Source organism: Acinonyx jubatus, chromosome C1, assembly GCF_027475565.1.
Source record: "Acinonyx jubatus isolate Ajub_Pintada_27869175 chromosome C1, VMU_Ajub_asm_v1.0, whole genome shotgun sequence".
Taxonomy (NCBI): Eukaryota; Metazoa; Chordata; class Mammalia; order Carnivora; family Felidae; genus Acinonyx; species Acinonyx jubatus.
In genome coordinates this window covers 190477012-190492064 of record NC_069381.1, presented here as the reverse complement: position 1 = coordinate 190492064, position 15053 = coordinate 190477012, and the positions used below count along the sequence as shown (strand labels likewise).

At 37.3% G+C, this 15053-nt stretch overlaps 1 protein-coding gene across 7 annotated transcripts in view; it reads right to left on the bottom strand.

Moving 5' to 3' along the window:
- Positions 1-15053, bottom strand: part of PIKFYVE (phosphoinositide kinase, FYVE-type zinc finger containing) — an 86019-nt gene that overhangs the window by 54874 nt on the left and 16092 nt on the right. For all 7 annotated transcript variants that reach the window (XM_053215707.1, XM_053215709.1, XM_053215703.1 and 4 more), the window contains 7 exons: positions 14394-14565; positions 9267-9474; positions 6997-7086; positions 4361-4499; positions 2906-3063; positions 1608-1719; positions 529-676 (listed from right to left, as the gene is read on the bottom strand). In XM_053215707.1, coding sequence (XP_053071682.1) covers positions 529-676; positions 1608-1719; positions 2906-3063; positions 4361-4499; positions 6997-7086; positions 9267-9474; positions 14394-14565 — 1027 coding nt within the window. The remainder of the gene's footprint in view (positions 1-528; positions 677-1607; positions 1720-2905; positions 3064-4360; positions 4500-6996; positions 7087-9266; positions 9475-14393; positions 14566-15053) is intronic.

Genomic DNA, 15053 nt, shown 5'->3' with positions numbered 1-15053 from the left:
GGAGGGGAAAGAAATATAGGGAGAGGAGGGGAGTAAAAACGGGTTTCATCAGGGTATTGGAGGAAAGGAGAAAAATGTTTTTTTAATATACAAGCCCAATGTGCAATACCAAAATGGATACAGTATTTTCACGTACTTCTGTGTAGCCTTAATAAAATTTGAACATATTAAATATAAAATGAATTTTTTAAATGGAGAAATATATTGGAGGTTCTGCAGAGAGAAAGTCTGATATCATAGTGAAGAGGTGAGAAAGTTGTCTGCTGCGATATTATTAGCTCAGAGTTATTTTTAAGCTGCTGCAAACTAGAGACTATGGCAAAATCTGAAAACGCCAGTAGCCTAACAAGTTGGTTTCTTAAGAAAATACTGTATCTAGAACAAGGATTGCTATCAGATGTTTACGTTTAGTTGGAGCCAAAATACTTAAAGTAGGATTCTTTCAACTAAACAAACAAAACATTCATTTTATCAGACATACACAGTAATGAGTCATAAAAATTAAAATGTTAGAAAGTTTAAACTCACTAGTCAAATTATCGTCACCTTCTTCAGCTATCTGTTCCGTGTCACTGTCATCAAACTTTATGTCTTTAAACCATGATGGCTCAGAGTGTCCTTCCACAGAGTTCACGGAGTCACTGTCTGGAGAAGGGGTCTCGGAAAATTCTGTACTCTGGAAAGATCAAGACAAAAGCCAAGTCATTCACTTTCAACGGCAACGGTGTGAGGCTGTCACACTACAAATAAACACTAGCCCAATACTTCTACAAAGCTAACCACTAAAGAGATTTACATAAAAATAAGCTAATTAATACAAACTAAGTTGCAAACCAACATTATGCTGACAATTCCACTCTTAAAATTATAATTCTCATTAATCAGTAGATTTAGGCAGCACATTATGAGCAGAACATAATATACAGATTTTACAGTGTTTCATTTCATCCTTTTTAGTCCTGAGAGTGAACATGGCTTAGAATTTATTCTAATCCTATGTCAATGCTAGGACATATTCTGGAAAGCAACTGTTAAATTTTAACAAATAATACCATACCTTTGTCTTTTCTGACCTTTGAGTTTCCACTTTTAGCTCACAAAGGTACGACTAAACATTATACACAACAAATTAACATAAACCAAAAGTGAAAGCTTATCTGCTTAAAAAGTTCTATTTTAAATAATTTCCACTTCCCTAATTAAAAGACATATACACACCCATCATTTTACCATTGCTATACAATACTGCTAATGCGTCAAAATCTACTGCATGGGTGATACTAAATTTTTTCAATCATTTAATTACATATACTCTCTCTTAGTCCTGAAACAACAGGCACAGTAAAACTGAAAACCATTAAAGGTAAATAACAGGCAACGATAATACAGGGTCAAGCTTAAGAAAAGCCATACCAATTGAAAAGTGTCTCATTCCAATTGGTTTTTCATACCACTGCTACCAAGTAAACCTGTGTTTAACTTTCAAACAACAGAGAAAACATGTTAGGAAAATGTATCTGTGAGTAATTCAACTACTTTTTATTCCCACTGATCAAGAAAGACTTCCCAAGCGAGCTATGTGCTCACTGGCGGACACGGAAAACTACCTGCAATGGCCTGTACAGCGCATACTCATCCCTGAAAAGCTGGTCGTGATGACTGACACAGTCCAGCCAACGTCCATCGACCATGGCTTGTCCGATTGCTATAGCTTGTGCCCTGAATTAAGACCAAAAAATTAAAACTTTTAAAAGTTAGGATAATTTCACAGGTACAAGATGAGACACAAGATGAATTTTCTTTCCATTCTAATCATTTGAAATTTCAGATGGTCCATGGAGAGGTGAGGGGTAAAAGAAGCAAGACCTGGAGCTATATTAAAAGATTTTTCCAGATACCAGAATAAAGGAGAACCTGCTGATAAGGCAGTCCTACCAAAAACTAATTTTATTTACAACAAACACGTATGAAGTGCTCAAGTGCTCAGTGCGAGCATACCTCTGTACTTACTAGAATAAAAAAAAAAAAGGATAACATGGTTCCTGCCCTCAAGGAGCTTACAGTCTTGATGAGATGACAATACCATGTATTACAGACATTGGTATTTCATAGGTATGAAATATATATACATAAATGCATGAAATAGACACATTTTATTTATATGGCATTTCACAATTTATAAAGCTCTTTAGCCCATATTATGAAATAATATCCTCAGGGCTTCTTCACAGGACCATATATTTTCCTCACATTGGAATTGAGAGCTCTAAGTCTCAGAGAGATTAAATAAACTGAGTAAAAGCACAAAACTAAGAGAAATACAGGCACAACTGGAACCCAGGGCTTCATTGCTAACCCTTTTACTCTCTCTTCCTACATACTTGTTTCTTCCCAGGAAAGGAGCAACAGCTAATCTAATCAAGTAGAACAGCTTAGGTATGTGATATCTTGAAAGGTAACAGGACCTGTCTCTTCTTCACAAATGAATCATGAGGCGAGCTAGGACACTCCAGGCATGACTTATGGCCTCAATTCCCAAGATAGGTTGTAATGTCCAGATTAGGGAACAGTAGCAGGAGAATCCACTGTGCTTTTTAATATCTAGCTACATTCCCCCATCCTGCTTAATCAGAGAGCTTTGTGTTGTGGGAATTACTACAAACTTCTGCTTTTAATAAATAAGGTAAATTGCGACCCCATTTGGCTCCTTGCATCTATTTGCTACTATCTAAAAGCCAGGAGGGAGAAGGGGTGACTAATTAGCACCCTAAGCACCAAATGCAGAAATAGCACCCTATTCACAAAACACAACATTTGCTCCTCTTACTTATATCTCAATGTTATAGCCTCATAATTAATAAATAAATAAATAAATGTCAAAAAGTCTTTCTTAAGATTACATTACCTTGTAGCAATGTGCCCATTTCGGATCAACCAGTTGACTAATTCTTTTCCCACAATGCAGTTGGGATGCGTTCTCAGCCAGTAACGGTGATCCTGAAACTCCATTCCACTACTGTGATGGCAGATTTTCTTCCACAGGTCCTTTAACTGAACACTGTCCTAAAATCACATTATAAGCAAATAATTACTCCTGAGAAGGATATGACATACCTTTTCAAATTCTCTCCTGTGATTTTTAGACTCATAAAAGGAAATTCAACTTGAATTTGTCAGAGCTAACTCCCTTGATTTAATAGAAATGACATGTGCATGGGGAACAGCTTGAACTCAGCTCATCTAATTTCAAACATAACATTTTCTCTTAAAAGCCACCATTCCTAATCAATTTTTTCAGTCAATGGCGTGTATGATCAGTCCCCTAGTTATCTAAGTACAACACTGCATACTCCTCGCTGGAGACAGGGCAAGGGAGAGGACACAATCATCAGTCACACTAATCTGTTTCTTGTGGCCTTCACTCCACCAGCTTCTCACCATTCTCACCTATACCTAGCTGTCTGGTGAATTTTCCTGAAGAAAGGCCTTCAGTGCATTACTCCCTGCTCAAAAACACTCCCAGCACCTACAGATTCAAAAATAAACTTGTAAAGGCTGAATTCACCCACCATGTTCTACCAGGTGACCCCAAGTAACTTTCATTCTCACTGCCCACAGACTCTAACTTAATCTCTCCCCCAACCTCACCTAACTAATAAACCCTACTTTGGTCCATGGAAAATGTCATGTTCCTTTTCACCTCTATACTCTGTCACACCTTTAAATAAGATTTATTTTCCTCATTGTCTTACCTAAATCCATTCCATCCTTCAAGGTCCGGGTCAAGCCCTTCAGTTGAAAGCCTTTCCTGACTCCCTCACTACTAAGGATCTTTGTATTTCTTATTATTAAAGTATTACTTGTTTTACTATTCGGGACCTGTCCATCAGCCTCAATTCTACCTTCTGAATTGTAAGCTTGAGAACAGAAGCCATTTTCATTTCTTTAAGTCACTCACAGGATGAAACACGGTTATCTGACACACAGATAAGTTCAATAAACAACTTATTATTATCTCATATAAACATACAATAGTAAATGTACGCAAAGCATTTCATGTGTATGCAAAACATCTTTCAAAGTTTAAAAGCAATCTGGGACCTAACTAAAAGTGGAACTCTTATTATATAGATACCTGAATTCTGATCTTCCCAGATGAAAGGGGTCAAGCAAATATTAATACAAATATATGAGCATGCAATGCTTAACCACTTTCTTAGGTGAGTATAATAAAAACTTTATTTCCTCTATTAACTTATATGCTAAGTAGCTTTTTGTAGGTTTCTTAAAAAGAAAAATCAATAAAATAAACAATCTTCATGCTCAAACTAGCAATGGGTCAAAGATACTGGACCAGTACCAGAAGAATTTTGCGTTCATCCTCAGTGGTCTCTGTCCTAACGTATGTCCGGTTAGCCTGGGGACTGACAGATGTCTCATATGAAGACACCATGGGAGAGCCAGATCGATCCAGTGACAGGTTAGTAATGCTGGCTGATCTGGAAATAAAAACAAAAAGTGAAAACACAATTGTAAATTTTTCATCGATCAATTACAGCGAAAATTCATTTTTAAATAAATGCTTAGTTGGCAACATTAAGGGTACTTTTAAATGCAGTTATGATGGCTATGTATGATATTATCATTGGGAGAAGCTGACAGAAAAGTTATCTAAAAATTCTCTATACTGTATTTCCAACTTCTATGTTAGTTTAAAACTACTTCAGAATAAGTGTAAAGGAAAGGCACTATGGAAAGATTACAGGAGAGTAATGACAAATGTAGTTCATATATCAGTAATATTTCAAAGAAAACATATACAAATTCTTGTTAAAATGCTGAAAATTCATGTGCGGTTTTTTTGTTTGTTTTTGTTTTTTTAGCTGACAAATATAAAGAATCACAGACTAAATGCAAAAATAATATTGCAGATCAGCGACAGCAAACTATGGCCTACAGACTAAATAGTTTTTGTTATACCTGATAAACTAAGAGCGTCTTTAGATGAACATCTATAATGTTCTTATAAAATACTAATTTGAACCCCACTAAGCAAATGTTACCCCCCAAAATAATTCCTTTCTTCTTATTAGACCTGCGTTGTTATCCTCAATTATATTTTGAATTTGATCAATTAAAAAATGAGTGAAAATTTGTTTCCTCTCTTATTATATTCTGACATAATATCCTTAATTTTGTCTCTTGGCAAAGTTACCAGATAAATGATTTGTAAGTGGAATATCAACAGCATCAAGCAAGCTTCTATTTATTAAAAAATTATAGCTAGAAATTTAGTTAGCATCTACTTAGAAAAACTGAACCCAAATTTTAGCTTCTATGTAAAGGATAAAAAGGCAGGAGCATCTACAGTAAGATAGATACTATATGACTCATTTAATCTGCACAGGCACACTATGGAGTAGGTACTAGTAAATCCATTCTACATATAAAGAAATCAAGAATCAGAGATTAAGTAATTTAAGAGAACTCAGCTAATAACAAGGCTGCCATTCAAAACCAGGTGTTAACTGAAAAACTGCTCTCCCCAGGTCAAAGATAAAGATCCTTTCAAAATAACTTAAGGGGTGGAACGCCTGGGTGGCTCAGTTGGTTAAGCTCCAACTTCTGCTCAGTTCATGATCTCAGGATCCATGGGTTTGAGCCCTGCATTGGGCTCTCTGCTGTGAGCATAGAGCCCGCTTCAGATCCTCTAATTCCTTCTCTCATTGCCCTTTCCCCACTCATGCTCTCTCTCTCTCTCTCCCTCTCTCAAAAATAAACATTAAAAAAAAAATTCTTTTTTAAGTTTTTTAAAACAGACTCTCCAGTAGCTTCCCATTTCACCCAGAGTAAATGACAAAGTCCTTACACTTAACTGTAAGAACACTGTAGTCCAGGTACACGGGACCTCTTGTTACCCTTTGCCAGGTGTGCTCCTTCTAGGAATTTGTCGTTTCCTGTTTTTGCGGTACATTCTTCTACATGGTGAACATTCCACATGGTTCATTCCCTCACATCCTTGAGTTTTTGCTCAAATGTCACCTTCTCAGTGAGGTCTTCCCTGACCTCACTATTTAACATCTCAACCTCTACCCCTATGCTTTATTGCTTATTTGTGTTTTCAATTTTTGTGTTTGACTCTCTGCTGTATTCCACTATCTAGTTTATGGGTACTTAATGATACTTGTCGAAAGAACAAATTGAAAGTATGTTAAACCATAGTCATTCAGATGTCTAGTTCTCCAGGTTTATAACTACTTAGTCAACACTTAAGCTTGTAAAAAAAGAAAGCATTTTCAGTGAAGAGGTGTGAACATTAGTAAGATCTAGTAAGGTGAAAACTGAGGAGGAAGTTTGCAGGTATAGAATGACTACAGGCAACTATTTCAAGGACTTTGGCTAAGAAGAAAGGAAATAATTGAGAATATAGGCCCTAGAGATGAACCATAAAGGAGAAATTTTTGTTTGTTTTTAACAGGTGACCTGAGTTTGTTTAAATGCTAACAGTAAGAAGTCAGCAAAATGACTATTAATGTACAAACATCAATAGGATAATTAATAAAAAATGAGCAGGGATGGGATCCAGAATACAAATGGAGAATTAGCTTGGTCAAGAGGTAGAAAAGAAAAAAAAAAAAAAAATGAGCTCTAAATGTAATCAAGTTGGTAAGTGGTGGTAAGAGTTAAGGAAGTGCCCATCTGTTACCTCCTCTCTTCCCTATGAAATAGAAAATAAGGCCATCTGCTAAGCTAGAAGAAAGAGGAGGCTGTGGGTTCCAAGATCTGAAGCCAGTGGAAAATACTAGAAAAGAGATACTGAAGAGAATGCAAGCCAGAGCTAACTAGCAAAAGGGAAAACAACAGTTTAATTCCGCTTTTAGAGCTAAGAAAGTATAACAATCAATCTCACCCATTTTCATCTGTTTGTTCTTCTCATTACTATGAAAAAAAGAAAAATTCAAACACAGAATATAAAGCTTTCATTTGGCAGCTTACCTATTTCGAGCAGGAGATTTCCCAGCATCTTCTTGAACAGATACAAGCCTTGTTGAAAGAGGAGTATTTGAGGAGTCTGGATGAATCAAACTATAAAGAAAGTAGAAAAATATGGAGATGCTTTTGTGTTTTGGGACAGTAACAAGCAAATCCAATTTCAATGAAGTGCTTAAACATTTAAAGGCTGATTGTGGGGCGCCTGGGTGTCTCAGTAGGTTGGGCGCCCAACTTCGGCTCCGCTCAGGTCATGATCTCGTGGTTCGTGCGTTGGAGCCCCTCATCAGGCTTCGTGCTGACAGCTCAGAGCCTGGAGCCTGCTTTGGATTCTGTCTTCCTCTCTCTCTGCCCCTCCCCTACTTGCGCTCTGTCTCCCTTTCTCTCAAAAATAAACATTAAAAAAAAATTTTTTTTAATAAAAGCTGATTGTTTTCCCCTGCAATGATGAAATTATGCATCAGTTTTATTTTATTTTAATTAAGGTAGAAACTATGTTTTTTTACATTAAGTGCATCAAATGCCAAAAGACTGGTAGTTTAAGTATATAGTATGCCCTTAAAATAATACATTGCTTGGATGGGTACTCCCAGCACTCCTTCATCAATCATATACACAAAACTGAAGTGACCTTGGGGGGAAATCCTGAATTCAAGTATTTTATTCTCAGTCCCCATAACCCGCTGGAATAGCACTGCAGAATCGGAAAAACCTAGGTCCAAGTGCAGGCTCTCCATCTGACTAGCTGTATGAACTTGGGTCCATCACTCAATCTCTCTGAACCTCAGCTTCTACATCTGTCAAAAGGAGAAAGCAGTGCCTATCTCAGAGATGAGAAAACCAAAAAGAGAATGAACACCAATCAGCACAGAACTAAAATTATTCTACCTTTGACATTAATCCTACATCTCTCAAGAAGCTTTCAAAATCTGGTTTATTAGATGATACTTGCCAATTCTGGGCTCACACAATAGGGCCAGGTACAACTAAAAGGCATTACTAGCTAATGTAAGCAAGAACTAAGAATTCCTACATTTTTTATTGTTCTATTAAGTGTAGAATCAATCTTTAAAATTTATAAAATACATGTAACGTATAAAGAATCATGATGCCACAAATAATAATGCACCATTAGCACTGACTCCGAGATGCTTATATTCCCCTACCCAATCCTGTTACCCTCTGGGCTCTGAATGAAACTATGGTTGTAAATTTTGTATATAGCATTTTGTTCCTTTTCTTTAAGTTTACCACGTTTGTATACCTAGAGAGTGTGGTTTTGTATATTCTTGAACCTCATAAATAATCACTGTTATATATGGGCCTTTCTTTTGTGCTCCACATTATGTCCCTAAGATTCATACACATAGAATGTAGCTGTAACATAGTAATTCTTGACTTCTGTTTAACTTCATTAGTTATGTATTAATTCCTCATACCTTTAAGGGGTGATTGACAAAATAACTTGTAAGAAAGAAGTTAATTAAAACTCTAAGCTATTTGACATGGCCAGATTTACTGTTACGCATAAGAATATAACTTAGCTAACAAAAAACAATCAGAAACTGATGAATTTATGATTCTAATTCAAACAATTCCAGGTAACTTCTAAAAGTTAAAAACATCCTTCACTAGCAGACGATGTAGCATATTTAGACCTATGGAAAAACATGAAATGTTCCTTAGGAAGGCAATATAATTCCATTTACACATATTATAAAAACAAACCTTAAGAGCATTCTCTTTCTCTAAGAAAGCTACATTAGAAATTAATCTCAGGGCGCGTCTGGGTGGTTCATTTGGTTAAGCACCTGACTTCTGATCTGAGCTCAGGTCATGATCTCAAGATTTATAACACAGAGCCTGCTTGGGATTCTCTCTCTCTCCCTCTCCCTGGCTCGTGCTCTCTCCCCCTCTCCCTCTCTCAAAATAAATAAACTTCAAAACAAAAAGAAATCATTAATCCCAATAACTTCTGTTGCCTATTCAAGAAATATTATCAAGATCACATATACACCTTACACTGTTCTCGGTGCCAGTGGGTAGAACAGTGAGCAAGAATGATACAAAGTCTCTCCTCTTGCAGAGCTTACATCCTAATTAGTCAATATAATCACGATAAACATTCTGTGATCCTTTTGAAGAAAGCCAAAGAAAAAGGTGGGGAATTTGTAGGAAATAATAAAAGGAGATAAATATTAACTGAAGGCTCTCATGGGTCACAAGACTATCTGTAGCTCTCAAATATAAATAAAACTGTAGTTAAGTGATAGTACCTTTGCCAAGCAAAATCATCCTCCAAAAATATGTTGCGGCTGGCTTTTCTACTTCCAACAGGTGTTCGAGGTTCATTTGGATCAAGTACAGACACAGAGGAAGCGGAATCTGAAAGAGCATTCAAGTCTTCCCCAATGGAATTACTGTCTGTGGAATGAGCATAACTTAAGGCTATTTTTCTACAGTATGTGCAAGCTCGGAGGTCCCCTAAGAGGGAAAACAAAAAAAGAAAATTAACTCAAAAGATAACAATAACAATTTAACACAACACATTAAATTCTTGGGTTAACAGTTACTGGAGTAACAGGAAAACGTCTTCAAGTAAAGACCACCAAAAAAGAGGTTTTAAAAATGCAAAATAATTTTGTTGGCTCATTTATACATTTTAAAAACCATCATTATGATAAATTCACCCACACATCCAAATTACCCCAAATATTTATTAATGAGTTAAGAAAATAGCACTCTGATACTAGAAAACTCTATTTTTAAAAGAGTATTTTTCGGGGCGCCTGGGTGGCTCAGTCAAAAGCGTCTGACTTTGGCCCAGGTCATGATCTCGCAGTTCGTGAGTTTGAGCCCCGCTCAGACTCTGTGCTGACAGCTCGAAGCCTGGAGCCTGCTTCAGATTCTGTGTCTCCCTCTCTCTCCGCCCCTCCCCAGCTCATGCTCGCACTCTGTCTCTGTCAAAAACAAATAAACTTAAAAAAAAAAAAAGAGTATTTTTCAAAAAAAAAAAATGTATTTTTCAAGATTCTAAAAGTGAAACAAGGGGCAGTAGGCTCAAGGAAAAAAAAATTCAAATAGAGTAAATAACCAATACAAATGAAAACAACATATTTTTCCTCGGCAAGAAAAGAGGAAAAGAGGAAAAGAGGAAAGCATTACGGAGGTCTCCATTGTGAAGTCCTAACAGGGGCCTCCACAAGGGGGCACCATTGTAAAAACAAACAGAAAATGGGCTTACACACAGTATGAAGCACACAGGTGAAACTATTACAGAAATTCTTATAATGAACGTTAGTATGGAAATGAAATATTCTTCAGAGAACAAACAAGGTAATTTAATACTCTCATACATTGTAAATTTTTTTAGAACACAGCCCCACCCAAATATGTTTTCATTTCTACCCAGATTTTCTGTAACCACTATTCATGTGATTTTGTAACAGTTTAGTGTACTAAAAAAAAAAAAAGTCAGATAACTAAACTTCACAAATAACATGTTATTTAACAATTCTACCTCAATTTTTTTTACCATTAGCATTAGAAAACTGAAGTGACATGGAACAGAAGATTTCTTAAAAGCACCTGTACTCTGTTTTTACCATAATTACTACCAAGTATAGTAAATGGTGTTTTATGAGGCACCTGGATGGTTCAGTCAGTCAAGCGGCCAACTTCGGCTCAGGTCATGATCTCATGGTTTGTGAGTTCAAGACACGCATCAGGCTCTGTGCTGTCAGCTCAGGGCCTGGAGCCTGCTTCAGATTCTGTACCACCCTCTCTCTCTGTCCCTCCCCCACTCATGCTCTCTCCCTGCCTCAAAAATAAATAAACATTAATAAATGGTGTTTTAGGTTTTTTTCATTTTAACACTATAACTATGTAGTACTCAGTTTTTGTTAAGTTATGCATATATTTTAAGCAAAATTAAATACCACTTGTTGCATTAAAACTAAAGAAAAATATATCCACTGCAAACAGGACTACAAAAAGTGACCTCCAGTCTGGGATAAATGACAGTGTTAGGACATACCACCATCAGCTGACCAAAGTAGAATTGCAGTAAGGAAGTGAAATCACATCCTGCAGAAAGGTCTTTAAGTTCCCACAACAAAGGCTTGGTTTGTTTCTTACTCTAAGGAGAGCTCCCTTAACCAGTCAGCGATCAGAATAAAAATGACCAGACCAACACAGTTCAGCCAAACCTGAACTTGAAAGTTTTCATTTCATGAAGAATCTTCATTAGCAAGTGCCTGCTGAACACATGCCTGTGTTATGTGATGGGATACAAAGATCGATGAGACAGCTCTCCCACCAAAGAACTGTCGGCTGTGGTGAAAGGCACATCTAATGAAGAAGTTACATGACAGATACAGAGATATTACTGCTACTACACCAATAACTGTTTGATATTCATTCATCCCTTCCCATGTGCCATACATTATTCCGGGTACTTTTACGTTTATTCACAACTACAACATACAATTGCATCTAGCATGTCTTATCCCATTCGCAATGAGTTGGTTAATTTTATGTGTCAACTTTATGTTTGGTCAAATAGTAGTCTAGTTGTTGCTGCGAAGGGTTTTTATAGATATGATTAACGTACACAATCTGTTGACATTAAGATTACCCTCCATAAAGTGGGTGGGCCTCCTATCTTAAAAGATTTTTGTCAATTTAGCAGGTATAATGAGATAGACTGGTTGCTCCTAACTGCACTAGACAAAGTGGGGGAAAGAAAAGGATGACCTCAGGAAGTCAAATTCCCAGGTCAAGAACTGTACAAATTACCCAGAAGTTCCTATGTCTTCCCTGAAAGAAACCACTATTTCCTATAGCAAAAGAGCTGAAAATCAAACTAAGAGTTTCATCCTGCAAGTGGCTAAATTACAACGCACACTGAATTATTAATCTTGTAGTATGACTGCTACTAAAATAAAGGCACTGATTAGGAAGGAATGGAATCCTGAAAAGTAGAATGGGGATATATGAAAAGATCCTGATGAAGTGGGGAACACTAAACCCCAAAATTCTGCTGAGTCTTCTTTGCCTTTCTTAGCCTTCACACCCTGTCAGAGATTAACCCTGCTTTGCCTGAGAAATCCAAAATGGCCTGAGTTTGCTACCTTACCAAATACTGCTTATTCTCCTCAGGACCCACTCCCACTACCCTCTTTGCTTCTAGAGTTATAACATGACTCAAGTCCCCACAAGCCCCGAAAGGTAAGGTATAGTGTGACCCATGAGAAGGTGCACTACACTCCAAAAGAACTACATGATTTTTCAAACTTACAGGGACAGAAACTCAGGGAATACGTGTGGAAGCACACATCAAAGATATAGAATAGTGGAAAGAACATAAAGTAGGACCAAGCTGATTTTTGATATGAGCCCACTAAGCAAAGATTCTGGATGGAATATCGTAGCTTGAGGGGTAAAAAAAGGGCTCTAAGAGTCTGGTTGGTTGGTTGGTTGGTTGCCTGGCTAAAACATGGACCAAAAGCAGCCTATACTAAAAGAAGCTGAAAGGCCAGAACTGCCCTGGTATACAATGAAGGAAGGGATGTAAAGAAATAGGAAGATTATAATGTCAAGAGTGAGCAAGACCTGCTCACTCACCCAGGAGGATCTGGAGCCTATGCCTTTCATGACCATGAGAAATAAATTTGTGAGGAGAGCCCCAGCATCCCTGTAGAGCTTTGTGGTCACTGTTCTCTGTAGGTCAGAAATTACAGTGGGAAAACTGCTGCCACTGAATTGGAAAACCTAAATGCAACGGAGACCATTAGATCCCAGGGTGGCGGGGGCCAAGTGATGGCACTTCATCGCCAATGACAAGGTGGGCATGCATACCACAATAGACAGTAGAGTCAAAGCAGCAATCAGAATAGTCTGACTTATAGTGACCTGTGGCATTGATCATGGTGTTCCTAGCAGCGAATTCAATGGGCAGTCTACTAAATTCTTACTTGATTTGTAGAAGAACTCTAGATCAAGTGGACAGTAGTCTAACTTAAATCAAAAACAGTCATGGCCCTTCAATTCTCAGACTTGAGCCATTTATAGACCTAGAATTCCATGAATGAAGCAGGAAGGCTGGGTCCCCTTGAGGAAGAACTCCACTACACTGCCAAAAATGTATACAGCCTTCCCCAAAGGGACCTACAGCCTTTTATCAGGGTGACTGTGCATTGAGAAAGAGGTTAACAGTCAAACTTTGGGGAAGTTACTGGACTTTGGCTCTTAAGTGACACTAATTCCAAGGGACCCAACATTTTACTGTAGTCTGCCAGTCAGAGTAGGGGCTTACAGAGGTCAGCTGATCAACAGCATTTTAGCTGAGATCCATCTTCTAGTGGGTTCAGTGGTTATTCTGTCGTTATTCCTCAGTTCTCAAATATATAATTGGAATAAACATACTCAGCAAATGGCAGAATCTCTACATTAGTTCCCTGACCTGTGGAGTGAGAGCCATTATGGTAGTTCTGGCCTCCAGAACTGTGAGAAAGTAAATTTCTGTTGTTGTAAGCTGCTCAGTTTGTGGTATTTTGTTATGGCAGCCCTGGGAAACTGACACACCAACCATATTAACAAGACTGGATTTTATCCTAAGGGTAATGGTCGCTCTGAAAGGGTTTCAGGCAGGGGAATATCCTGACATGATCAAATTAGCATTTAACAAAGAATAATGACCAGAATGTGGAAAAGGAATTAGACAAAGCAAAAAACTAAAGGTAAAAAAAAAATCTTTTAAAGGCTATAGCCATAATCCTGATGAGAGACAACTGAACTCTGAAATCTGTAGCAGTTTAGTGATGGGAAAAAAAATGAGTAAAGCTAAGAGGAAGATCTGCATGGTAACAAAAATAATTTGAGAGACGCCGAGAGGGTTTCTCTTTTTGGAAACTTCTGTCCACCTTGCACTCCCAAATCACTGTATAAATCCACACATCATTATTTTTTTCTGCTTCAACATATAATTTTAAATCTCCATATTGCTACAACTCATGAAAGAACATGAGTAAGATGCAATTTTCTAAAGCACAGTATCATACAACTCAAGGAAGATGTGCACTTTGTAAAATGAAAACTCTTGTGGTAATATACATTAGTAATGTCCCCTAACCATCTTGTCTAACAAATATTAACACTCCTATGGTCTTTGCTAGCACCTATGGCACACTATCTTTTACCCTAGTTATTTATGAACATGTCCACCTACTTTATTATTTGACTGTAAAGTCCTTTAAAACAAAGCTGTATCTCCCTCACTTGTGTCCCCCATGTCTCACACATGAAGCTCCAAAATAAAAACTGGCTTCACATTGGTCCTGTATTATAACGACTTACAGTTACAATCTTTAAAAACTGTAAAACTTTCAATGAAATGCATTTACCCGTATAGCCCATAAATTTTCCAGGGATTTCTTGATTACAGCAACGACTGCAAAAAATCTGCCCACACAAGCGGCAATGGTGTCTGCGCCTAAAGGTTGTAAATTTCTCACTACAGTCGTAGCACTCTTTACATTGGCTGTCTGGCATCCAGTATTGCTTCAGGTCGCTATCCTATAACAATAAAAATATGCGAAATCGAAAATATGAAAAGATGCAATGACAAATATAGTGCTAATCAATACCCTACGAGGTTTCTTTTGCAGAAACTGACAAACCATTTCGAGAATTCATGTGGGAATGGAAATGGCCAAAATGACCAAGGCAATCTGAAACAAAAACAAAGTTGAAGGACTTACATTACCAGCCATCAAAATTTATTCTGAAACTATGGTAATTTTAGACAGAAAATCAGTTCAAGGATAGAAAAAAACAGGAGCTATGTAACAGAAAAGAGAGCCCTGGTACACCTGCACACATGTTATGTGGACTCGTGACAAGATTTATAATGCCATCAGTGAAGAATGGTCTTTCAAAACCAAAATTGGTGCTGGGTCCCTCTAGACATCCATGAGAAAAAAATAAAGCTTGACCCCAAAACTTCACATGAATAATGAAGTTTCTTGAAGAAACTATGGAAGACTATTCACTGACGGTGGGCT